At 39.6% G+C, this 25,466-nt stretch overlaps 1 protein-coding gene across 1 annotated transcript in view; it reads left to right on the forward strand.

Annotated features, from left to right (window-relative positions):
- Window positions 1-24,649: 24,649 nt before the first annotated feature.
- The window catches only part of COL5A2 (collagen, type V, alpha 2), a 111,801-nt gene continuing 110,984 nt past the window's right edge, over window positions 24,650-25,466 (forward strand). The window contains exon 1 of the mRNA XM_009334978.1: window positions 24,650-25,239. Coding sequence (XP_009333253.1) covers window positions 25,137-25,239 — 103 coding nt within the window. The 5' untranslated portion in view covers window positions 24,650-25,136. The remainder of the gene's footprint in view (window positions 25,240-25,466) is intronic.

The following is a 25,466-nucleotide window of genomic DNA, read 5'->3' on the forward strand; positions in this document are numbered from 1 at the left end:
GCTCCTTTGCAGTCTGTTTTCATTTGTTTAATTGCTGTTTGGTGGCAGCCCTGCGTACCTACTCTGTTAGTTTCAAACCCTTGCAGCTGGATCATAAATGTTTGCTAAAAACATTAGTAATGGTTAAGTGCCCTGAATTTGGATGCAATTAAAATATATTTTATCATATATGTTTCCTTAATTTGTCTGTAAGGATCAGGATGTCTTCAAACTATTCTACCGTAGAATTATAATTTATGCTGCTGTTGTTTAAGGACTCTGGACTTCTTGCCAGGCTGTGAGTCCCTGGTAGGCTGTCAGTGATTCAGATAGCTTCATGAACTCCGGAAACATGTACAAAGATTTAAATTAAGTGTCTTTGCTTTTTTTGCAAAATGAAAGTTCAGAAGTCTGGGGGGTTTGGGGTACTTTTTAGGTAGAACATCTGGAAAATCTAATTTTTACTTTGCCTGAGTAGAAGGAATTCAACTTTCTGTCTGACTAGAAATTTACAGTAGTGGAGGATATTTTCTCTTTGATTTCTTGTTCTAGCCTGTGCTGGAACAATATGCTCTTTTAAACTAGTTTGTGCCTGAGCTTTAAATGTTAACTACTAGGGCCAGACACCTCCAAGTTGAAAGAAGCACTTACAGTTGGATGCTTCTTAAAAATCAACAAGATGAGATTGATCAATTCAGGTTGTGGCTTGGAAGCCACTGAATTCATGAAGAAGTGTGAAAATTAACTGGAAAACTCTTCTCTCTGCAGAGTGTTGGCATGAAAGGTGTGGCTCAGAAATTCAGAGTTAGCAGGGAACAAGGAGCCCCAGTGCACTGTATTTCAGAGAGATATCAACGATTGATTCTCATTCTTCTTGGGGACTCCTACTCCATATAAATGATTTTAAAAATGTAAAAAGGATCACTCCTCGAAAGATCTACTCAATGATTTTTAAAATGTACCATCATTTTTTTCTTAATACTGTGCAAACTAAGACATAAAGTTAGTGACTTGCCATAGTGTAGTGAATCCACAGGACAGCCCAAAATAAAATCCTGGTGTTCTGATCCTGAATAGTGCTCTGTTCCTTGTACTGTGATTACACAGAGATGCTTGCATTGTAATTGTACCAATAACTGAACTACCAGAAGTTCAGATTTTTATCTTAATTTCTTTAGTTCCTATTTATTTCTACATTTAATGACTTGGATCAAATGTTCATAGCTAGTTCCTGGGAAAAAGTTGCAGGAACTACCAGTAATGGTTTTCACCTTTTGAAAACCTTCTTGGTGTGCCAATGTGATCTGTGAGGTACTCATCTTCAATTAAACTAGTATGGCCATTCCTAAGTCTGTGAGAACAGTCATAAAAAATGTACCACAGTCTCTCTCCCAACTTTGCTGAAGTAAAATGTCGACTATGCAGACATTAGTATGCACAGCTGAAGGTTAAAGAATTTTAAAATACTTCACAAGGAGTAGGAAAGATGAGTCATTCCTGATTCATTTAATTATCTGATTCTCCTTAGTCTTGTGGTGTTCCACATCTCACTAGCTGTATGGTCAACTTTTTGGCAACCCACCTACCAGTAAGCGTAATAGGCAGTTTCTTCTTTCCCTGAAGTGAAAATACAGCTGTCACTCCTGAGGATGAAAGCAGGCAGGTTTGCATTGGCCCCAAGCCATGTCTTAAATGACATGGTTTAAGTCCCACAAATGCTTGTCAACTGCTCCACTACAGTCAGAGGATCAACCTGCTGTCTGCTGTGGAAGCAAAACATTTGATCATTTAGAGTCTCCTGCTAGATGGCACACAGCTGTTTCCTCTTATTATGCGTGGCTGCAAATGTGAAAAGGCATCTCTTCTACAAGCATAGGTGGGAAGAAATTCCATCAGATGATCAAATTTCTCCAACCTGTGTATCTTAGACAGTGTTTTCCTTGGAAGCATAGTTTCATGACATAATCAGTCAGTGATGGGTATAAATCATACTCATTTTAAGATCAGAACCCTCAGAGCTGTAGAAAAGCCAAGTTGTCTTTCCAGGTTAAAAATAAGGCAGTTTGAAGTGATAGTCTATTTAAGAACAATTAATAGTAGTACTGGGGAACAAGAAGATGATCTATTGAAAAATGTTTGTAAAATAATACAAATAATATAAAAGTAAATATAAGTAATACAGATTAAAAATCCATTACATATTTGTCAAGAAAGAGAAATTACATCCGTCTTTAGAGAATGATTTCATGTAACACAACCATACAACAGGACACATTCAATGAAATGACAGTGTAGAAAACAGCATTGCACAATTGCTATGTTTTGTATTTCCATGATGGACAGATACATTTCTCTGCCTGGAAATGACTTTAATATCATTGCTTCCTCTGTATGTGCCATTCAGGTGACACGTCTAGCAAATAGACAAACATAAAAAGAAAGTGTCCACAGGGAAATCCTGCACATAAGTCAGGCATGCTGATGGAAGAGCAGCCCACGTTACATCCTCTTAGATCGTGGTGGCAGGGCAGAATCATTCCTCACCATTTTTAAAGAGCAAGGATATTCCTAAACTGCATTTCTCCTTCCACATTAGGATACCAAGTATAATGAGGTAAAACTGAGGGCTGCCTGAAAGAGATTTGTTTACTATCAATTAGACTTGCAGTGACTGAAACCCATTAAAATAGCGGGAAACTGAATGTGGAAAGACTTCCAAAGTAAAAATAAAGTTGCTTGTTTGATACAGTTCCTCAACCTGTGTGGGTTCCCTGCTCACCAGAGAGCATCCACAGAAGCTTGGCAATGCAGGAAATGATGCATAAATCATCGCTGCAAGGTCAGTAAATTCACTACTGGAAGTTAAAAGTTATTTGTAATCAGAGAGAAGCAGTAAAAACTATCAAATAGAGGCTGTAGAATTCAAATAAAATTCAAACAAGCAGACAAATTTTCTAACATGATCTGTGTGTTTCTACTTTGCATTAATAAAGGCTAATCTTATATTTGCCTGTTTGGTCTTTTCTGGAATTGAGGAGTATCACCTCATTTCATCTTGAGGGCGCTCACAAGGCAGGTGCGGGACAACCAGGGCATCAGGCCCAGCCAACACGGGTTCATGAAAGGCAGGTCCTGCTTGACCAACCTGATCTCCTTCTATGACCAGGTGACCCGCCTAGTGGATGAGGGAAAGGCTGTGGATGTGGTCTACCTGGACTTCAGTAAGGCCTTTGACACCGTCTCCCACAGCATTCTCCTGGAGAAGCTGGCGGCTCACGGCTTAGACAGGTGTACTCTGCGCTGGGTCAAAAACTGGCTGGACGGCCGGGCCCAGAGAGTTGTGGTGAATGGAGTTCAATCCAGTTGGCGGCCGGTCACGAGCGGTGTTCCCCAGGGCTTAGTTTTGGGGCCGGTCTTGTTCAATATCTTTATCAATGATCTGGACGAGGGGATCGAGTGCACCCTCAGTAAGTTTGCAGACGACACCAAGTTGGGCGGCAGTGTTGATCTGCTCGAGGGCAGGAAGGCTCTGCAGAGGGACCTGGACAGGCTGGATCGATGGGCCCAGGCCAACTGTATGAGCTTCAACAAGGCCAAGTGCCGGGTCCTGCACTTTGGCCACAACAACCCCATGCAGCGCTACAGGCTTGGGGAAGAGTGGCTGGAAAGCTGCCTGGCGGAAAAGGACCTAGGGGTGCTGGTCGACAGCCGGCTGAACATGAGCCGGCAGTGTGCCCAGGTAGCCAAGAAGGCCAATGGCATCCTGACCTGTATCAAAAATAGTGTGGCCAGCAGGAGTAGGGAAGTGATCGTGCCCCTGTACTCAGCACTGGTGAGGCCGCACCTCGAATACTGTGTTCAGTTTTGAGCCCCTCACTACAAGAAGGACATTGAGATGTTGGAACGTGTCCAGAGAAGGGCAACGAGGCTGGTGAGGGGTCTGGAGAACAAGCCTTATGAGGAGCGGCTGAGGGAGCTGGGGTTGTTTAGCCTGGAGAAAAGGAGGCTGAGGGGAGACCTCATTGCTCTCTACAACTACCTGAAAGGAGGTTGTAGCGAGGTGGGTGTCGGTCTCTTCTCCCAAGTAACTGGCGAAAGGACGAGAGGAAATGGCCTCAAGTTGCGCCAGGGGAGGTTTAGATTGGATGTAAGGAAAAATTTCTTTACTGAAAGAGTAGTTAAACATTGGAACAGGCTGCCCAGGGAAGTGGTTGAGTCACCATCCCTGGAAGTATTTAAAAGAGGTGTAGATGAGGCGCTTAGGGACATGGTTTAGTAGGCATGGTGGTGTTGGGTTGATGGTTGGACTCGATGATCTTGGAGGTCTCTTCCAACCTTAATGATTCTATGATTCTATTCTATGATTAAAATGGGAACTATTTTTTTTTTTTTTAATGGGAAGCTTTTACTCTGTATTTGTACAGAGTGATACTTCAGGTAAACCTATAAAATTTCATGTATGAAATTTGACTGCTCTCTTCCTACTTTTCTGCTAGCCTACATGCTCCTGGTGCTGTAGCTGCTCTCTGATTCTTAACCCCACTTGCTAGATGGATCTGGCACATGGGCTCTTGGAGCGGGCGAGAAGTGATAGCACTGTGGAGCTCTGAGTCTGCATGTCGCCTACTTGCATCCCTGTATGGCAGCTGCACTTACCCACTCCTGTGTTAGTCGTGAGCAGGGATGCAGCATGTTCCTGTCAGGCTGGATAGGTATTTCACCATCAGGTGTTCCCAGATGGTTTGATGAAGTGCATGATGCCCAAGAAGTTTATTCAAGGAGTCTCATTTAATTCAAGACTTGTGATTAAGTGCCCTAATTAGCTCCCAGTTACCTCCTCATATTGTTATGTTAAGCTCACTTCATTTTTGTATCACAGAGCTGGCAGGACTTGGACACAGCCTTGGGTAGTAGCTTTACCACTCCACAGCTAAAACACTGGCTCATAGAAGGAACTAAACAGTTTACTTTCTGCTTCAGCCTTATTCTGGAGGCTGTTGATTTGTGGGTGTCCTACACAACTGGCGAATCATAGCATTTTTTCCCCTGTGGACTGATGTGCTCTAAGAGATCAACAGTCTGGTCATTCCTTCCTGCTCTGGGAGAATGAATATTATATGATCACATGGAGGTTTTTAGGTGTGCAAATGAATTTCTCATTTTTCCTTGTCTCTTCTTTCCTCCTTGTTCTTATTTTGCACCTTCCTGCTTATTCTTTTACTTACACCTGACTCAGGATGTCTCCCTTAGTGCCTGTGGCCTTCATCTGATTACCAAGGAATGGTGTTAGGATGCTGAATTTCCTGGCTCCAAGTCTTCTTCCATCACTAGCTCAAATAAAAGTGAATTGCTTCTACATTATAAAAGTAATTGAAATAGAAGCCTGAGCAGTATTGAGGACAGGAGTACTTTTGTATAGGGGATGGTATGCGGGCTTTTTTTTCTTTTTCAAGACATGTAACCAATAGTGCTAGTCATCCAAAAATGTTGTTTTTACACATTTTGAGCTAGCACATTCAGGAATGATAGTGTACCTAATGTAATGAATGGTCTTGGCTCTGATTTTGCCTACTGCTGGCCCATTCTTTTTAGCTTTGGCTGTTTTTTTGGGGTTTGGTTTTTTTTTTAGTGTAATGGTTTGACTTCACTTCTGGACTATCAACTGCATTTATCATGCAAATTAAGTATTTGAAGTTTTCTACACAGGCAAACTGATGAGACTCTCTTATTTCATCTGTTGACATTGGCAAGCTTCAGTCAAGGTATTGCTGATATTCAATCTGGATTGTTGTGATCCGTCATGACATTCCATAATGTGGATTTTCCACTGGTTTCCAACATATCATCTGTGACTTTTTATATGCAGTTCTTGGTTACTGCTTGCTTTCCCTTCAGTTAATTGCTAATCAGTTAATTTCAGATTTTTGAATGTTATGTTATGCTAGAAGCTATCTCCACATTGTAACTAAAATAATTTTAAAAGGTTGAGGATTGTTATGGATATCGCTGGCAATAACCTGAGAATCTTTTGACTGCATCTAAGTCAAACTTTATTGGTAAGTGGAATAAATCTGTTTATTTCTTGAAAAGCTCTTCATTCCAAAGAAACTTTGGCTTTTGAAAAGAAAGCTTAATTTTACATGTTTTGTGACTCAGTTTTACTAGAACTAATTGAGGTTATAGTAATAGCTGAGTTAATTTATATGGTAATGGGGGTGATAATTAAGAAATTAGATACAAAGAGAAGACTGAAAGTAAGCTGTCACTGAGCATCAAGTATAGATTATGGGCTCAATTAGGCTTCTTGTAATACTGAACCATATTACCAAAACTGAATCAGGATCAAGGCAGAGAGAAATGTATCTTTGCTAATGTGTGTCCGAGTTTCTCTACTGCAGAGTAGGTGGCTGACTAGTCCACGTGGATTGATAACAACACAGTACTGTTCTTGGGATTTTCAGACACGGATGGATTCAAGGTCATGAAATTGCTGGGGCAGAGCTTTTGTGTGGAAATTGTCCCATAAATGAGTAATGTGACTAGTTCTGGGCACCAAACAAATGTAAGGAATGAAGTGTTATTTAAACCAGTACATTTGTTTAGTGGTTTTCTCTACTGATGCAATACTTTCCTTCCAGGAGAGCAGTACTGAGAAAGGAGATGCAAGACAGGCATTTCTGAGTTGTCTTCCTTTTCTCCCTCCTCCCCCTCCCTTCCCTTTTTGAAATAATAAAAAAAAAAAACATCACTTTTAGCGAAGTTTGAAGCTCACTGTGCATTCACCATACTCTCTGTAGTGAAGTGTGGCCCTGTGTCCCCACAGTCTTGCTTTTCTCTGGAAATTGTGACGAAAGTCACTTTGGAGAGTTCTCTTTGGAGAGAGAAAATTCAGTAGGGAGGTAAGGAGAGGAGGAGGAGGTAAGAGTAGATTAAAACAACACAGCGTAGAAATAAAAAGCATACAGATCGGAAATCCTGGTTAGGAGGCTAAATGCTTGTATGCTCTTTTTGTGAGTATATGCCGTAACATTAGGTGGAACCATTGGCATAACAAAGCCATTGCTGTTGATTTCAGTTTTGGTCAGGATTTTCTCTCTTCAGTATCTTCCTTTCTTGTCTAAAACAAGGTGAGGTTCTGCTATCTTTTGGTCCCTTCCCCCTGCCTGTGTCCTAATAAGCTTTGTTTTACTGTAGTGTTTCAGTGTGTGGGTATGTGGTAAACTGGATATGAATACCAGTTCACTGCATGGGGTTGAGACTTTTAGGAAGGATAAAAAAATCAAGGAAAAAGTGTTGGGCTTGGAAAGCTGGAGTTTTTAGTATGCATTGGTTTATCAGCTGTGGGCAGAAAACAAGGAATCCTTGCCCATTTTCCAGGCTCTTCTACTGATTTAGGTATATATGCGCGCGCGCGTGTGTGTGTGTGTTCGGAGAAACTGAAATACTTTTATCCTAGAGCCAAGGCACAGGTACCAAAGCATGAAAATTAGGGAATAAATTAGGGAATAAATACCATTGCATGGAATAAATACCATTGCACGGTATTATAAAGCAAGTTATAGAATTGGCCCAAGTATGCAAATATTTTCAAAAGTAATTTTGGGTAGGTAAAAATATATTGTGCCACAAACACAGTATTGGTTTCTCCCCCCAAACCTGCTCAACACTCCTGAACTTGGAGGAAAATAGGAACTCTTTTAAAATACACGTTTAAAGGAGTGTGACCAAGCTCAAGGAGTGTCCACATAAATCGTGTTTTCTTTCAACTTCGGTAGTTGTACATACTCTTGTACTTAAGCAATGTAATCTTTATGCTAAGTCACTTTGGTTGGCTTTGTTTGCTTGAAACACCCATGGAAACCTCTCTGTTCAGCAACAGCCACTGTGTCATAGTCTTTGAGGTGACGTGATGCATCTCAGAGTGACATGTTCATCTGGATGCAGTTGAAGAATTTTTAAAATAAGATTACTTTTACTTTTTAAAGGAAAATGATCAAGGCAACAGGTTTGCAATTACTTCAGTTACTTTCAAAAAGTATTATTTTTATATTTTCTTTTGCACGTCCTCTGAAGATGAAAAAGCTTTGAAGTCTCATTTTTAGCCATTATTAATAGTTTGCGTTTTAAACCATGTTGCTTTATTCTGGAACCATCTCTTCACTGGATGTTAATAAAAAACAATTGCAAAAATGGAAAGCAGGCTGTAGTTTTCTGTCTCTCTTGTTTCGTTTTTCTCTGATTTTCACTCTGTTTCTCACTTTTTCTTTTCACATAACAAATACCTACCAGATTAATTAAAAATAAAGATTCCTTTTCTGGGCAAGTAGTAGACCATGCATTAAATTTGAGAAATATATTGGACATCCTTTCACAAAGCTTGTGTCATTATTTCTGCAAATTACAAAAGGTACCATTATTTCCACAGAGCTTTCTTAAAGTCAGGAATACCTAGCCAATGAGTCAGAACCTCTTCACATTTCACCTTTTAATAATTTTCCAGTTGCAATGGTTGTCTGTGTTATTTTTTCTAAACCCCATAAATGTAAAAAAAAAACGCAATTAAGTGGAAACAGACTGAAATGTGACTCATCCTACTCGTCAGGGATTGGTTTGCTGATGTAATTTCACTTTCTGTAGCCAAAACCTGGGAATAGTTATAACTAGTCTAAGATGATACTATGTTTCTATTCAATGAAATCAAATCTCAATACTTCTTAAAAAACCACGTTTTTATAGGAATTACTTTCTTTCAGTCTTCCTATTATTAAGTAAATTTGAGCATTCCCCGAATCAGTCCTGCACTCCTGCATGTCACATGAACCTCTTATTAGAACTTACAAATCCAGTGGGGAATTTTCGAATTAAACAGCAGCTTTTATGCTCCATCAAGAGGGATTCCTAGTAGATGACTGTGCAGCTGTAGTAACCTCATTGTTCAGGGCAAAGTGAGATTCTGCTTAGCATAATGCTGGATTTCCAGTCTCCCTCATATTTTCTGTGGAACTTGGTTAAGAGACAGAAAAGAATATTTTTAACGTTGCATTGCTTAAGAAATACACAGGAGGTTAATTTTTGAAAAGTTATAATTTCTTTGGTTCCAAAATGCCTTAGCTCACAGTCTCTTTGCTTGCTTTATTATTTTATTAGTCTTGCTGGAAAAACAGACTTTTAAGTTCTTATGGGAAAAGGGGAGGAGGAGGAGGGAGGAGCAAATAGATTAACATCTGAGAGAGAATTACAAAGCTGTGAAATAAAAACAGCTTTTGGGACACCACTGTGAAGTGAGTCATGCATTTGGTTAGGGACTCATTGAAGTAGGACTATGTAAAGGAGACAGCAGGCTGCTGAGGGATGGCCTGAAAGGGAAAGGGAAGGAGAATGCTTGGCCATCTGATGAAAAGGGGAAACCTCGGGCATGTCTGTTGCTTGAAGCAGATGGGATGTTAAAGTGGGATGATTTATTTCACGTTTCTCACCTCTCCTAACCTGGCCAGAATTGTCTTCCTTGGAATTTGCAGACCTTTGAATGTCCTAAGCTGGGTACTTGCACTTTGCCTGCACAGCGGAGCTGTCTTTGGAACAGTAAGCCTTGGCTCTGTGCTGGCCCAGGTGCATTCACAAGGGAGGCTGTCGTGGTTTAACCTCAGTCGGCAACTAAGCACCACGCAGCCGCTCGCTCACTCCCCCCGACCCGGTGGGATGGGGGAGAGAATTGGAAAAGCACAAGTGAGAAAAACTCGTGGGTTGACATAAAAACAGTTTAATAATTGAAATCAAATGATAATAATAATAATATGATAATAATAATAATACACAAAGCAAGTGATGCACAGTACAATTGCTCACCACCCGCCGACCGATGCCCAGCCAGTCCCCGAGCAGCGGCCCCCCCGGCCAGCTTCCCCCAGTTTATGTACTGAGCATGACGTCACATGGTATGGAATGTCCCTTTGGCCAGTTTGGCTGTGCCCCCTCCCAGCTTCTTGTGCACCTCCAGCCTTCTCAGTCAGTAGAGCATGGAAAACTAAAAAGTCCTTGGCTAGTGTAAGCATTACCTAGCAACAACTAAAACATCGGTGCCTTATCAATTTTGTTCCCATCCTAAATCCAAAACACAGCACTGTACCAGTTACTAGGAAGGAAATTAACTCTATCCCTGCCAAAACCGGGACAGAGGCACATGCCTCCATTCTCTCTTTTCCTTAGCCCTTCTCCTGCATGCCTCCAAGGTGGAATCTTACTCATGTGTGTTCACTTACACACACCTTATTCTCAGATCCAGTACCCTCCTTAGCCAGGACATTAACCCATGTCCTGCTGTTTCTCTGGTCTTTTACCATGTATCCCCATCTGGCACAGAATACAAGTTTAAGTCATTTGTACAGCATTAGTTGTAGAAATAAAAAACACAGTTTAGGAATCCTCCCTGGCAAAGTTGCGAGGTTGTGTTTCTGTGCCACAGCCTCCTTTAGCAACTGCAATACTCTGTAGTGCCTGACTAGCCAGAAATCGGGACGCATTTCTGCCTCTCTTTTTAGCTGCCACCATTGCTGCGAGCCAGAATGCTGATACAGCTGGAAATGAGTGGATGGAGAGTGGAGGGTGAAAGGGAGGTACACAGTGGAAAACAAGGTATCTATGTGTATGGCAAATATGGACTGCAGGTATTTTGTGGATACACACCATCTCCTTGCTTGCATCCCATGTGTCGTTAAACAAAATGTCTTGGGATTCAATTTATACATTTGCAGAAATAGCAAATTAGCACAAAGTTCTGAAATTGAATTTTCTATTCATGTGATGACTTTAAAAATATTATTATATGATACAACAATTGCTCACTAGAGAAAAGACAAGTATTAATTGCTATTCATTAAAGTTACTAAGCTGTCCATACACTCTCAACCCCGCAGATCCTGTCAGCTGCCCAGTTCATAAAATGGAACACGTCTCTCATTCACAGAAATAATTATCTTTGTCAACATGTTTCACTGTGACAGAAAATTTAGGCATGACTTAATGTGACCTGGGATTATATTAAGTAACTTTACCATATTGTTAATAAATGGTATAAAAAAGCAGTACCACACATTCAGCACCTATATCCTTTAAAAGATAATGATACAGCTCACTTCTGGCAAATGTTCACATACTGTGAGATGGGGCAGGTGATAAAAGAACGTGAACAGAAATATTATGGCTGAATATGTACTGTATGATGTGCAGTCGGGCAGGGCAGTAGAGCAGGGTGGACTGGCAGGAGATGGACTATTGATTCCTTGGTAGTTCACTCCTCAGCCTTGTGGGAGTGATGTATCACTGTGTCTGAGATCAGCCTGTTACCAATTCCCAGGGCTGCGCAGAGGATCTAGTCGTGTTTCCCTCGTTCTCTGCTTGGCTCTGTCCTAGCCCTGACCTTCTATGAAAGCCCTAGCAGCTTTCATAGCAATTTAAAGTGATGCATTTGGAACTCTAGCAAGAGGTAAAAATGAGTCCTAAGGAACATCTGCCAAACAAGGCATCCGTTGTGTCCAACCCCTTATGCTGCTGCATGAGCCCTTCCTGGATTTCATCGCTAGGTGCAGACAGGAGAGCAGCTATGCTCATTCTCAGAACTCCTTTTTCTGAGCAAGTGGGAGAGCTCAGAGAGCAAGAGGATGAGCCACTCGGATGCGCCCTTTTTCAAATTGGCACATATTAAACTACCAGCCTGAGCTCCTCGCTGTCCCCCTGGCAGCATGTAGACAACTGGAGGAGCTGCGACGTTGTGAGCCACAGCTATTTGCAGCTCCGTATCTCATACCCAGAGCTAAGCCTCAAGCTAACACAAGCCCAAAGCCAAAAAAGCCAAAAAAGTTGATTAGTCTGCTGAAACATACTACAGTTTTTGCCATTTTAAAATGTAATCTGGCCTACAGTCATAAAAAGCCATGAAAATGAGCAGTCATTCAAGAAGAGCTGCAGCTGTAGGACAGTGTGTTTTGCCCTCAACAAATGTGTGTAATGTCTATTAAGTTTAATGAGACTTACACAGGTGCATTGATGACCTTGGGATTTCAAAATATTTTATGTTTTTTGTTTGAACACTAGTGACTGAATTTTCCAAGCCTGGCACACAGCTGGTTTTTGTACAAAAACATATATCGCCAGTTAACTATTTAAACCCTTCCTCATTTCCACAATGGGAACAGAGGATTGCACAGATGAAGAATTGCCCTGATTTTACCTGATTTGCGCAAACACATTCTGTAATTAGTCCTTAAGTTCCTGAGTTTTTTATAACATAATTATAATGCTGACCCATATCACAGTAGTTCTGCATTCATCAGTTTAAATGTGAAAAAGTAATATTTACATGAATCCTTTGCTAGCTCTTACTTTAAAAGTACATTTGCTTTTAAAGGGATACTGTGACAGTACTACAAGGATATGAAAAGGTATTCACTGGGAACTTTGAGCTAGCTTGCTAAATGACAAATTGCTGAAGTGCCTTAGACATAAATTTTGCTTTCAGAGATGGAGGAAATAGGTTAATTTTGAGAATTCCAGGACCAACTGAGATAACTTGCAGAAGGACTAAGTTTCACAAGCCTGGTGTAGATCGTGAATGTTTGCTAAAGAAGCAGAAGACGATTAAACTTTAGTTATGTCTGTCCTCAATAATATGGATAAATTCACTTTCAAATAAAAGTATGACGAAGAATTGGGCACCTGCATGTTCAGGGAGGAATATTGTAGACAAGCTAAGCTATAGGATTAAAGCCTTCTGGTAGCCCCTGCATAAATGTGAGTGAACAGAAGACAGAACTATTTTTGGAATATCCTTCTTATAGACAGTGGAGAATGATTTCCATGAAGACTGGTAAGTATCAGAGACTTAAGTTTCAGTATCACTTAAAGGAATGGTTTCTGCAGTTTCTTTGAATCATTTCTCACCATCATTGGAAAAGCAGCATTTGTCTTTGGCTTTTCTGATGTTCGCTGACCTCTGTGTTCAGAAAGGGCACTTAGTGCTGGCTTGAATCTGACTGTGAAAATGGGACACTAAATAAAGCTTGGAAACAAACAATTGCAAACAGTCTTTAGATGGATTGAGGGATTTTACCAAAATGTTCACTCTTGTAGAAACTGATGGTCCTTTGGGTACAACACATGATAGCTAGAGTTTCAAAAACATTATGATAAGCACTGAAGGAGTATGCTGTTGAAAATGTTGAAAATGATCCAACTTCATGAAAATAAAGAAATCATTCTAAATTATGTATCTGTTCTTTTCTTTCCTATGTAGTATAATTCGGGGTAGTGTCTTTTTTTTTGGAGTTCAGATACTTTAGATCCTGTAAAAAGTGCAGGATTCAGCTGTGTTCCTGTTTATACAGACTTGTTCTCTGCCAGAGAAAATATTCATCTGTGTGCCACCCTAACTAAGTACTTCCTCTAGTCTATGTGTGTGTTAAGTTCAGTTTGGTCTTCTGATGGTTTGTTGTGGCCTATATGTAAGATGGTGGGCTTTTAAAATTCTTTGTGTTAGGTTTAGCAGCAAACATTCAAATAGCCATTACAAGACTATTGTAACAACAGTGTATTGTGGTCTCATAACATCAGTCTGTGGTTATGAAGAATGTAAAAGGCTCCATCTGCCTTATTTTTTGTCCACAGAATCTGTATTTCTTTATTTCACTGTTGACACACAGGTTGTTTGCCTTCGACCATGGTGGAAGTCCTTTTCAAGCAGGTCAGTGGGCTGAGTTTCTTCTAGTACTGATATTGAAGCTGCAGTGCAATGAGCCCTCTGTGATCTGTGGGTCCCACCCTCATTGGAAACAGCTTTATTACACAGTTTGAGAGGTGATTTTTCAGGAGCGTAAAAATTCTCTTACAAGGCTATAAATAGTGTTTGTAAAAGTCTGTGGCACTGAGGAGAGATTAGGAGTAACTTTTTTCCCCTCCTCTCTCCTTCTCTATATTTTCTATATATTGGAGTACTCTTACAAGGTTATTCAGAAGAGCCTGTGTACAAGCCTGAATCTAAGATTTCGAAAAGGCTAAAAAAAGAAAAAGAGAAGATACATTAAGTAAACTAAGCAACGCCTGGAGACTGTCCAAGCCCTAGGAACATTTGACTAAATGCTGGTGATTTTTAAGGACTTTGCCACATCCTTGAGTCAACATCTGCATGGAGCCCTGCTGACTTCAGTAGGGCTTGTGACAGTTTTGACAACTATTCCTAAGACAGTGTTACAAGATAAGACTGGGATCAATGTCTAGTTCATGACAGGACTTCACCTCTGACATGTAAGTGTTTGCTTTCGCTTCAGAGGGACATTGTCACAGGCTTCTTGAATGCAAATAAATGAGGTCAAAATTTGATATTAAAAAATTTCCTTTATTCTCAGTAGAATAGGGCTAGGATTTCATGCCAGTCTCTTATTCTTAGGTATAATTCTAAAAATAGTTGCAAGAAGCAGATAAAAAATCTGGAAAATTCTTCCAGCTTCACTAAAAATGTATATGAATTGCCATGTTTTCTATTGCAAGTTTTATAAGTGTATATGAAATAATAATAAGGATAGATATTTAAAGCTTGTGTTCCAGTTTGAAAAGATAAGTTTTTATTAACACTAAGCAAAAGCATCTGTTCCATCCTGCTTGAAAGTATCATTCATGCAATTTAAACTTTGCTCTTCATAGGAGAATTATTGCAGTGTTGAATGTTGGAAGTATACGGAAGAAGTTGAAACAGTGTTTTCATCTGTGTTTTCTACACAGTATATGAGATGTTTAAATATAAGCATAAAAACAGTCAATTACAATCAAACATTTCATTCCTGGTATCCTAGAATCCGTGGAACATCAAGTACTTTCTATTTAGGCCTCTTTTCTTAATAAATAGTGATTGGGAATGTATTTAAGAGATAATAGCATGTGAGGTCACCTTAAATAAACAAAGCCAAATAATCCTTTTGAAAGTAAGTTGAAAGATTTTTAGGAATACCACAATTGAAATGATAACAGAATATGACATGTCTCTAACCAACAAGCACGATTACAAGAAACGCAAGTTGCAATTAACTCATACCTATACATAGTTTTTGTGGATGTGTTTGTGCTTGGATTAAGTGAATAAAGCTTAGTCCAAGAAAGTTTGAATATATGTGACAATTAGAACTACAAAGTAGTGGACATGGAATAAAGTGGGCACAGAAAGTTTTAAAAATATGAATTTCTATCGCACACCTGCAGAGCAGCCTGTAGCGCCAGGGCTGTGTCACTTGCTGAGCTGCGGGAGGCTCAGGCTCACCTGTTTGCTGTGGGACACAGCGCTGGTGGGTATCTTTCCATGTGACTGGAGGTTTGGTAAGGGGGTCCACATGCAAAACATGTTAGGTGATGGAAATAGGCACGGTGCAAGAGATCTGTGGGGTTTGCCCACAGTCTGGGGCCTTCTTATACATAGTTACGTCTGTGTGGGCTTTGCTCCATGTAGTGGTGTTTAGACTTGATTTGCATGCTGAACTAACGTGGATGTAAATGAATGTCCTGGGAGAGTACATGTGACATGGTATGGTACTTTTAAAGTACTTGAATAGAAATCCTTTAAATAAACCCTTGCTTTCTAACAAGAACTCTAAATCTTTCCCAGATATCAAACAGTTGTTAGCTGAGGGGAAAAAAAGAGAAGTTCAATCACCCGCTATGGCTATTACTTATCTCTGACTATGTTTTAAACCAACCCATTACTGAATCAAGGGTTACAAGGTGAAGTTGTGTTCATGTGCTGCAGTGCCACCAAGTTTAAGCATTTTAGCGGCTGTCAGAAATGACATAACTGAAGATATAAGGAGACCGTTTGTGAGTTTCTACCTACCATGGGAATTTTCGGGTATAGGGATCTTTGAGAAACAAGTAAGTTATGCTACTGAGGAAATGTAAAGTGATCTTTAAGCATTAATAACTATTTTATAAAACATCTGAGGCTCATCTAAGCTATTGTTCTTTAAAAAGGGCAAGAGGCTGGTTTCCTGAAATACATCATGAAAGCAATCAGCTGAGGCAAAATAAAACATGCCAGTGAATATGGAGGGTAGGTATTCCCCTGAACAAGCTGTTTCAGCTCATTAACCAGATGAAAATCCTCTTGCTGATGGGCCATAGCTTTGAAAATAAGCCTACCTCATGAAGAGTTCTGAAATAAAATTTTAAAAAAGGCTCAGTTAACATGCTTTTTCACAGCAAAAATTAAATGTAAACTTGATGGATTGTTTCTGAGTAAACTACGTTTTCAGTTAGCACTTAATCTTTAAAGGCAGTGGGAAATGTGCTCCACACATGCATTCAAATCATAGTGCAATAAAGCTCATAAAAGCTATAAAATATTGGAAAGAAGACAGCATGGAAAGGAAATGGAAAAGTAAAGGAGGCAGAATGAACGTTTCTCCTTAATAAATCTGTTTTGCATTCTGTGTTTGAATCTAGCGTAAGTAACCAGGCAACTGTACTGACATTTATCTAATGTTGTCCTGTGCTTATAGTTCTAATAGTGACACCAACACCCACAGTGCTAGAGTTATAGCTCTCTTAGACAAATTTTTTCTTGTTTTAGCTTTGTGTGAGTGTGATGCATAAATTCAAGTCTTGTATCCTTGACTTACACAAATGCTGATTCCTTTCTTGCTCCTTTTTCTCTATTACTTCCTTCTGCTGTTGTTGCTCTTCCCCTTTCTTCTATTAATCATCCATAATTTGGTCAATGTTGACAGAGTTTTTTCCTTGCTGCTTCCAAGAAAGAGAAATGGAATGTCCATGTCAACATGGAAAATACTAAAAATATGACAAGTTTTCCTTTTTCATGATTTTTTAAAAATGCTTTCAAATTGGGTTTTATTCATTCCCTGGTTTTCCATTTATCAGACCTTATTGTCTGATAGAAGTGGATCCAATTTTCCAGAGGAGGACTCACTTTTGAGAGAGTATGTGTAGTCTCATGTAGTCAGTATGTAAGTCACATTTTCCTGCTGGAAGAAAAATAATGCTGGAAAGAATCTAAAAAGATCATCTAGACTATTCCCATCCTTTAAAGCAGGATAAACCCTATCCACATCATTCCTGGCAGGTGTTTATCTAAGTTTTTCTTTTAGACCATACAAAAGAAACAAAGTTGCACATGGAAGAGAAAGGCTTACAAGTAGCTGAAGTAGCCATGACTTGGCTTACTAGGGCTGGTGATATACCAATGAGGTGCATGTATATTTTCTTTTATTTATTGTTCTGCTTTTGTTCCTCACCTCAAAAAAATTCCACGATTCTACATTCTCATTCTTTTGAGTGCTCAAGAGGGACAGAGTGGTATGGTAAAAGATGACCAGGGACACCAAGGTAGTATGAATGTGTGCTTGTGCTGAGGGTTTGAACCATCGGTTGTTTATTTTAGAAACAATAGACTGGATGGGACTACTACTGCTGCTGCCACTAGCACTTGTCAGAAGGGTGTTATGCTCAACGCTCCAAGTAGGGATGCCTGTTTATGTATTAACTTTTTTAGTTAATCAGTCTCATGAAAAGATTGTTAGAAAGGGGTAGAAACATCCATCCCGAGAGAAAACGTGAATCCAGTAGCTGAACTACTAAACTTCAACAGGGCCAATGTTTCACCATGGTGTCTACTGCTTTGATATGGTGTCCAGGATACCTACCCCAAAATTATTAAACCTGTTTCTTCTTTCTTGTTCTTACAAAATACTAATTAAAGATATTAAATAATGTATTTTAAGAAGATTACCTTACAAAAAGTTGAGCAATTCCAGTAAGATGCTCTGAGCAAGCCAAGTTCCTTTTGTCATTGGAGCTGAGGCCTTTCCCAATTTTAGAGGTTAAGTAGGTGAAATCAAATGGTCTTTGACTAACCAGGACAAAACTAGCATGATTAAAAATTGAGATTTTCTGGAAAATGTAAGTTTAATGCATGACATTATATCAAACATTCACTAAACATTTGCTAAGGTTTTTTTACATTGGAAACAATATCCTGTGTAAATGGATCCCTTCAGTCCTACTTTATAGTGTGTGTAAAGTCACAGGCACTTTGTTTCACATGGATGTAGTAATGAATATGGGGGGGGGAGGGGATTCTTTAGTTCAGTGGCCTTTCCCTCAGTGTTTCCCTCCTGAGAAGGGAAATTCTCCTTGGACCCATCTCCACTTTTGGCTTGCACAGTGCCTCGTCTGCTCAAGGTACTCCGTTCTGCAGACCACCCAGGGTGGTTCCCCATAGCTCCCTGGCAGCCAGCAAGCTGAGGCTGAGAGCAGCTGCTGAAAAAGTCTCATGTTTAACCTAACAGACAAATTCCAGTACGTTTGGTTACCTTGGGGTTTATCTTATTTGGCAACTTAGTCTGTAGAGCTTGATCAGTAACTAGCTTTCCTTGGAACATTATATATATATTTTCCTCTAAGATTAATTTTAACGTACATTTACTGTGAGTAGCCCAGTGATTCTAAAGTCCCTCCTGGAGTGCTGCTGCTGCTTTAGCCATTCTCAATTCAAATCTGTAGGCCAACTCTGTTAATTGGCACATAGTGTGTACAGTTTTTTTCAGCATTTCTATTTTGCTAGGAAATAAGATGTAACTTGGGAGCAATCTGGTATGTAAGACTGCATCCTGAACTTCTTACTCTTGTTATGTTTGGTAAGAATTTTGCTACAGACTTAAACGCTCTATTCCTCAGGCCTGTCTCAAGTAGATGACTCTGTCAGCTCTGGATATTCCACAGAATTAACTATAAGGCCGAAGATCAATGCTTTAAAAAAAAAAAAAGTGTAATGACAGGGAAAAGAAAACAATTGGCCAATGATGGATAAAATAAATACATAAGATTTTAATCATTCCCTTAGTTAACACAATTTAAACTCTAAATGACATATACAGTATTTTGTTTCTTAAAGACATGATATGTTATACTAGGACATGGTGACACGTTACCAAAGGGCTCGTTTTGTGCTTGGGGCTGCACTGAGCATATTACAGCACAGTTCAGTGGTCTGATATCTGTGACAATAAGATGAAATAGTTCTACGTAGTCTTAGACACAGATTTTTAAATAAAGGAATGCCAGTGAAATGAGTATAAAAGAAACACTGTAGTATTCTTTTAAAACTGTGGATAAGCTTTGAGATGGTGATTAAGTAACCTGAGCCTCACCACAGCTTATATATAAGTCTATTCCTAAAAGAAATGAGGGTTGAAGATGAACTTTCAGCCACATTCCCTGTTTACAGTCCCATTAATTTCACTGATTCCCTGGGTCAGAAAAATGATCGGAGATGTGAATCTGCTTGTTGGGTAGGACTTTAACTCTGCTTTTGCATGGACCTTCAGTCAATGAAACAATACAAAGTAAACTATCTTAGGGTCCCAAAGTAAACAAATTTAATATTAAAAAAAAAAAAAAAAGTGGAGGCCTATCATCAGTTGGGGCCTATTTGAATTACAGATTAGCATTTGCCCTTGCCATTTAAGTGGGTAGCTTGCTGTGAACCTTTTATGTTTTCACTTAATCAGTTTAAGTTCTTAGGTGGATGAAAACTAGCTTGATAATGAATTTATAATAGACAATGACATAATGATGCTGTTTTTCCTGTTCTAGGTAAGGAATAAGTATAGTTTACAGAAGGACTTCATGCAAGACTTTCTCTAATTATTCTTGATTTTTTGCTTAGACTAATGTTGAGTTTAATTTAATTGAGGCATTCTGAAGGAAATGTGCTAATAACCTTACTGAGCTTATTGGGTTTGGAATTGTCCATAGCAAAAGCAGATTTACGGTGACTGGCATAATCCAAGACCCCACACTAGCAGTTGAAAAGCAAAGTATCATCCTACTTTCCCAAATTAAAACTAACTGAAACAACATTACAAAGTTTGAATGTAACCAAGAAAGATATATTTTCTCCCTCTTCTCTATAAGGACTTAAATTAATTTATTAAACCTTCCTACCCAAAAGTTGATGGGAAAATTCTCCTGCAAATGGGCAGTAACATTACTAATGTAGCATTGTTTAAATTTCTAGCTGATACTAGTTTTTTGGTGGATTGCTCAGCAAGAAGATTAGGATTTTGAGGTGATGCAGTTTGGAATCTAGTCCATTTAAAGATCTGATTTAAAAGTAGTATCATGTTCCTCTGTTTATATTCTTGCCAATTTCTGTAGTTTCCTATTACATTTTCTTATTTTAAATAACAGACTTTTCCATCCTTTTTACTATGTGAAAGACCTGTATAAAACAATAAAACTGATTCCTTATGCAGTAAAGGGTCTTAAAAGTGCAAAGTGAACACTCTTCAAAGGAAAAGAACTATTTTTCTCTCATATATTATTTCAGTTGTGTTCATTTTAATGGTTAATTTTAAGAAATGAGTAAAACATTTTATGTGGACTATATTCTTGTGAGCTAAAAATGTGGTATGTTACTTTGCTGCCTTTTTTTTGCTTTTTTTAAGCTAAGTGTGTGATTGAAGAACTTATACAAAGTGGAAATTTCAAACAGCACTTGCCACAGATTTAACTGCCTACATACAATTTGATAGCAACTCTCAGATTGACTTAAGGTCACTTTGGTGAAACCACACTGCTTTTGAAAATCTTGCTCATTTTTTAACAGATGCTATTTGAATTCAAGTACAGCTTCTTATCAATTTCCATGATTCCACTGATTTCCTATTGCTGCTAAAACACTGGTCCACCATCTTATCTTGGTCACTTACATGAAGGCATTTTTTGTCAGGTTGGTACAAATTAATTTAAAACAGGAGCACTGTCACACTGTATGTAACAGTGTGAAAGGTCATTAAACTCTATTGAAGAGAGACCTTCATAGAATTTTAATTACTCATATGTATGCATGCTCTGAAGCATCCTAAGCTAATAATTGTTTGCTTTTTCTGGCCTGACTTGGAGATTTTGAAAGTGTAAGCCTGTGAATTATATTTTAATATATTTCCGAGTCCTCACAATTACCTAATAGTATTCCCTAGCTTCATCTGTCACTCAAAATACTCTTTGGATTTTGAGTAAATATGAACTTCACGTGTGCTTTTTAGGTCAGATAACATACAGTCCCTACTTATTGGCTTAAACATAAGAATGGATATCAACAGACTGGATATTAGAGAGTATTTAGTGGTTTTTTTTCAGAGTACTGTATCTTGACATTTTTAGGATTGTCCTAGCTTTGGGCACAGCTGTCGTTTCATGAAGACTTTTTAGAGCATATCATAAAGGAGCACACACTGCTTTTGTGTGAAGATTTTGCTCTTGTTTTATTGTTTCCCTTAATTTGATATAAAGATCCTTCAAACCTGAAAGCGTCTGGTTGCTCTAGTGTGAAGCATGAAGCATTAGAAAGTGATCTTTTAATCATGTCATATCACTTTTTCATCTCCTGGGAGTCAGAATTCAGCCACAAATTGGTAGCTGAGACCGTCCCAATTTCAAAGAATCTCCTGCTAGTAGAAAGAGACTGGTTTTGTGTCCTGTGTTTCCAGATCTATTGCTCTACTGAGATGGACTAGAGAAGGAGGAGAGTATTAGGTCCTACCACTCCTGCAGTGGCTCTGTCTACTAAATTCGGGTTCATTACGTACTGTAAGCTCCATGTATAACAATGAGTGGATTGAAGGTGCATTGGTAGGGAACTGGCTCCCAGAGTCAGGGTCCTGGATTCTCCTCCCAAGGAATTTTCATCTTGTGTAAGTTTTCCTTGGCACAGAAAAGAAGTGAGCTCCAAAAAGTCTGTATCTGGCTTTACTTCTACTGAATGTATGACCTTAGGCTAGTTTGCTAGATTCCACATTCCTCTGTTCTTACAGAATCCTAAAAACGATGGAAAAAGTGAAAAACGGTTGGAGAAAAGTTGCTGCATAAATATACAGTATTATTCTATGCAATGTTTGTTTCTCCCCTATTGAGAGGAGGGAGGGGGAGGTGACACTGAGGCATACTTGGAATTATTTATCTGCCCACTCTTAATTGCTTAGTCTGACTCTGTTTACAGTGGTACTAACTAAAGAATTTATCTCACTCATATCTAATGTGATGCTAACAAGTAGCTTAGGCCTAGAAGTTAATTTGTTTAAATGAAAAATGATAGACTTAATGACTGGTTACGATGCTTGTAATAAAATTGAAAACCTCTTTAAATGCACATCCATGGTGAAAGGAAGTATTTATAAGGAGGCATAAGGGGATTGATTCGCTGAGCAATTTACATCCTTTTCTATTCTCTGTTGTTCGTCTGTTTTGGTTATGTGGCATAATTTGTTGGTGAGACCAAGGCAGAAACAGATTTGAAGGGCAACTTTTAGATATTGCTGTAGGAATCTCTCCAAAGGAGAGACTAGACTTGAAATGGCAGAAGGTATCTTTGAAAATCTCTCCGACTCCTCAGGAAAAAGTTCCACTGGAAATGGTAAAAGGGGTCCTTCTGATTTTTTTTTTCCTCAATGAGCTATCAGGGGGAAAAAACATCACCATAATTCAATACTGTTTTCACTCTGGTGTTTTTCTCAGAGGCTATAAGAGATAATGATGGCAAGGCTCATCCTTGCTGTGAATACACTAGGAATTTACGAACCTGTTGCAGACTTAAGACTTGGGGAAATAAGCATGAGAACTTGTTACCTAATTTTGAGGACGAAGTTAGCAACTATAAAGGCAAGTTTTACCAGTGTGTGGCCATTTCTATGATTCTGTGGTAGAATCTGAATTCCCTGTGGTTTCATCGTAGCCTTCCCCAGGCTGCACGGAGAACTTTCAGCTGTGAGTTCTCTGAGCAGTTGTCAGCTTTATTATAAGAAATTTCACATAAATCCCCTCTAGTTAGTAGCATATAGTTCAGAAACACCTACATGTCTGTCGTAATGTTTTTTCATCAATGAGTACAGGAGACTTTTCAAAACACTGTCCATATTCTCAGCCTTTCTCCTCTTAAATTATTATTATTAAATTATTAATTTTAATATTTCTGTACTTAATACGGTAAGTGACAAGTTACGTCCAACTGTGGGAAACATTGTGTAGTATGGTTTTTAAAATGTGTTACTTTCCTTTTCTAATGTATATAGCGATTTTGCATTGTGTAGTTTCATGTGATGATTTAGCAATGGCAGTATGCTGGGTTATGGCTGTAAGCTTTCTTGTTTGCTGCTCCCTCATAGCTAATGTGCGTATAGAGCAGTGCAAATGGCAAAGGTCAGATCTGGTTCTAAACTAGATACATCACCTAAAGCACCTGATGTTTCTAGCCAGCACCATCTAACATCCACTTTCCAAAGGAGATTTCCTGGGGTTCTGCTGAAGTGTGACATCTAAGATACATGACTTTTGAGACTAGCAAACCAGTGCAAGTACTCATGAACCTGTCAAAACAGAATTTCACCTATGACTGGGCAGGCTAACAAATGTTAACTTGTTCTTCCAGTTCCGAGTTTCTCAACTGATACTTGCCAATGATTATAATTGCTTTTCAAAATAAAATTGCGGCGGCTTGCCCAGCTTCAATATTTCTGTTCTTTCTCACGGCTACCACTATCCCACAGGGACTGTGGGATATTACGCTCCTGCAGTGAAACTCTGTATGGGTTTAAGACTGCTGTGTCAAGACTGCTCGGTGCAAGAGCAGGGAATTTTGATTTTGTTCTCTTTCAGCACATTTTTACGTTAATCTCTGGGTTTGCTACTAGAGTAGGTATGATATAGCATTGCAGTGCGATACCATTTTCTGGGTTACCTTTCCTCTTCTGGGCATGCCGCTCTTTTGAAGAGACAGAAGAAAACTTGACAGGCTTTAGGATGCTGCATCACGGAGAAGTGCTGAATCATGCCGTGATAACCAGAGTGGGCTAGTGTTGCCAACCTGCACAAATCCAGGCAAAGAGGTTTACTTCTCACCGCATCCACTTCAAATGGGATTGTTCTCAAGCTGAAATGGCTAAAGATAGAAAACCTTCCAACAGATGAATCTGCGTTTCCCTGCAGCAGGTATAGGCAACCCCATTCTTAGCAAGTGAGGGGATTAGTGATGGAGCTCCGCAGACCATAAACACTGTGGGAAGAAAAAAATCTAGCATCCTACTCTCAGTTTCAAGTGATCCACAGAAAGAGAGATTTACTTAGTGCCCATGCTAGAATGTTAATTAAGGCACATTGTTAAGGGCTAAATACTAGGCTGGGGCTTAGGTAGGTTTCCGGTTGTCAGGGAACAGAGGTGGAGAGCCTCGGAGAAAAGCAGGTAATTGGATAGTTTGGGTTGTCATTCTGGTGTTAGAAGTGTAGAGCATCTTCCAGAGATTTGCGATAGTCTTCTCAGCTGGTAGGACAGTAAATACAGAGCACACTAAGCATTTGAGGAAAGATTATTCAGAAGAGAATTCATTTGAGAAAGATTATTCCCCTTTGGGGCGAAAGGAGGTTATTTACAGATTCCTGAAACAAGCTGCCATGGTAGCTCTGTGGCCTCTCTCAAGGGACTGGAGTCATGTTTGACAATGCAGCTACAGCAAGGCGGGGGACAGTTATCAAGGGAGAGGAGGAAATCCTCCTCTCGGCAAGCTGGAAGGGATCAAGTTCCTAATAAGGGAATCTGCTCCAAATGGGGCTATACCCTCCATTCCCAGGAAGCGTGGGCTGGGTGTGTTAAAAGCAGAGCTTTCTCTTCCTGACAGCTTCTTACGGAACTATGCTTTGCTTTCTTAACAAATGGTCCTGACACAGCACATGCACTGCACAGCAGCAGGAAAATATCCTGCAAGTGTACTCGTAAAGAGAAAAGTTCAAGGAAGAGTGAAGCCAGCTCTGATTTGGTTATTTACCATCAATCAGACTGTTGCTTGGCAGGGAGTGGATGATTAGGAGCCTGAACGAGCTGAAAAGGGGCAGGAAGAGAAGTGGAGGCAGCATTCTTCCTATTTAAAGCTGCATCCCCTGAAAGGAGCGTTTGCAGACTGTGCTGGAGCTGGTGCTGAAAAAAAGGGCTCGCAGACTTTGTCCTGGAACTGATGCTGAAAGGCAGAAAGACTCCCCAGCTGGCTTCATGGTGCTAAAATAACCTCACGTTTCTGCACTTTTTGCTGCCCAGGAGGATACATGCCTACTATCTAGGCATGATGGCAGTCTGGGTACAAATGAGAACTTTTTTCATCCTTGCTGCTTTATTAGGGCGATTTGTAACCATAAAAGCGCAAGAAGAGGAAGAATATGACGGTGGTGAGTTTCTCTCTCTCCCTCTGAAAAGCCCACAGTAATTCCCCCTCTTTGCACGCAGCGTGCTTACTGTGTGATTTGGATAGCAAGCGGAATGGAAAACCCCTGGGGTACAAGAGTAACAAGACTTTTTGCTTTTATATACGGGGAAGGGGGCAGCGAGGTTTGCGCTTCGGGCTTCTGACCAGAAGACGGGGGCAGGCGTTTAGAGCCGGGGTTTTGCGGCGCCG

Source organism: Pygoscelis adeliae, unplaced genomic scaffold (genome assembly GCF_000699105.1).
Source record: "Pygoscelis adeliae isolate BGI_AS28 unplaced genomic scaffold, ASM69910v1 Scaffold212, whole genome shotgun sequence".
Classification (NCBI taxonomy): Eukaryota; Metazoa; Chordata; class Aves; order Sphenisciformes; family Spheniscidae; genus Pygoscelis; species Pygoscelis adeliae.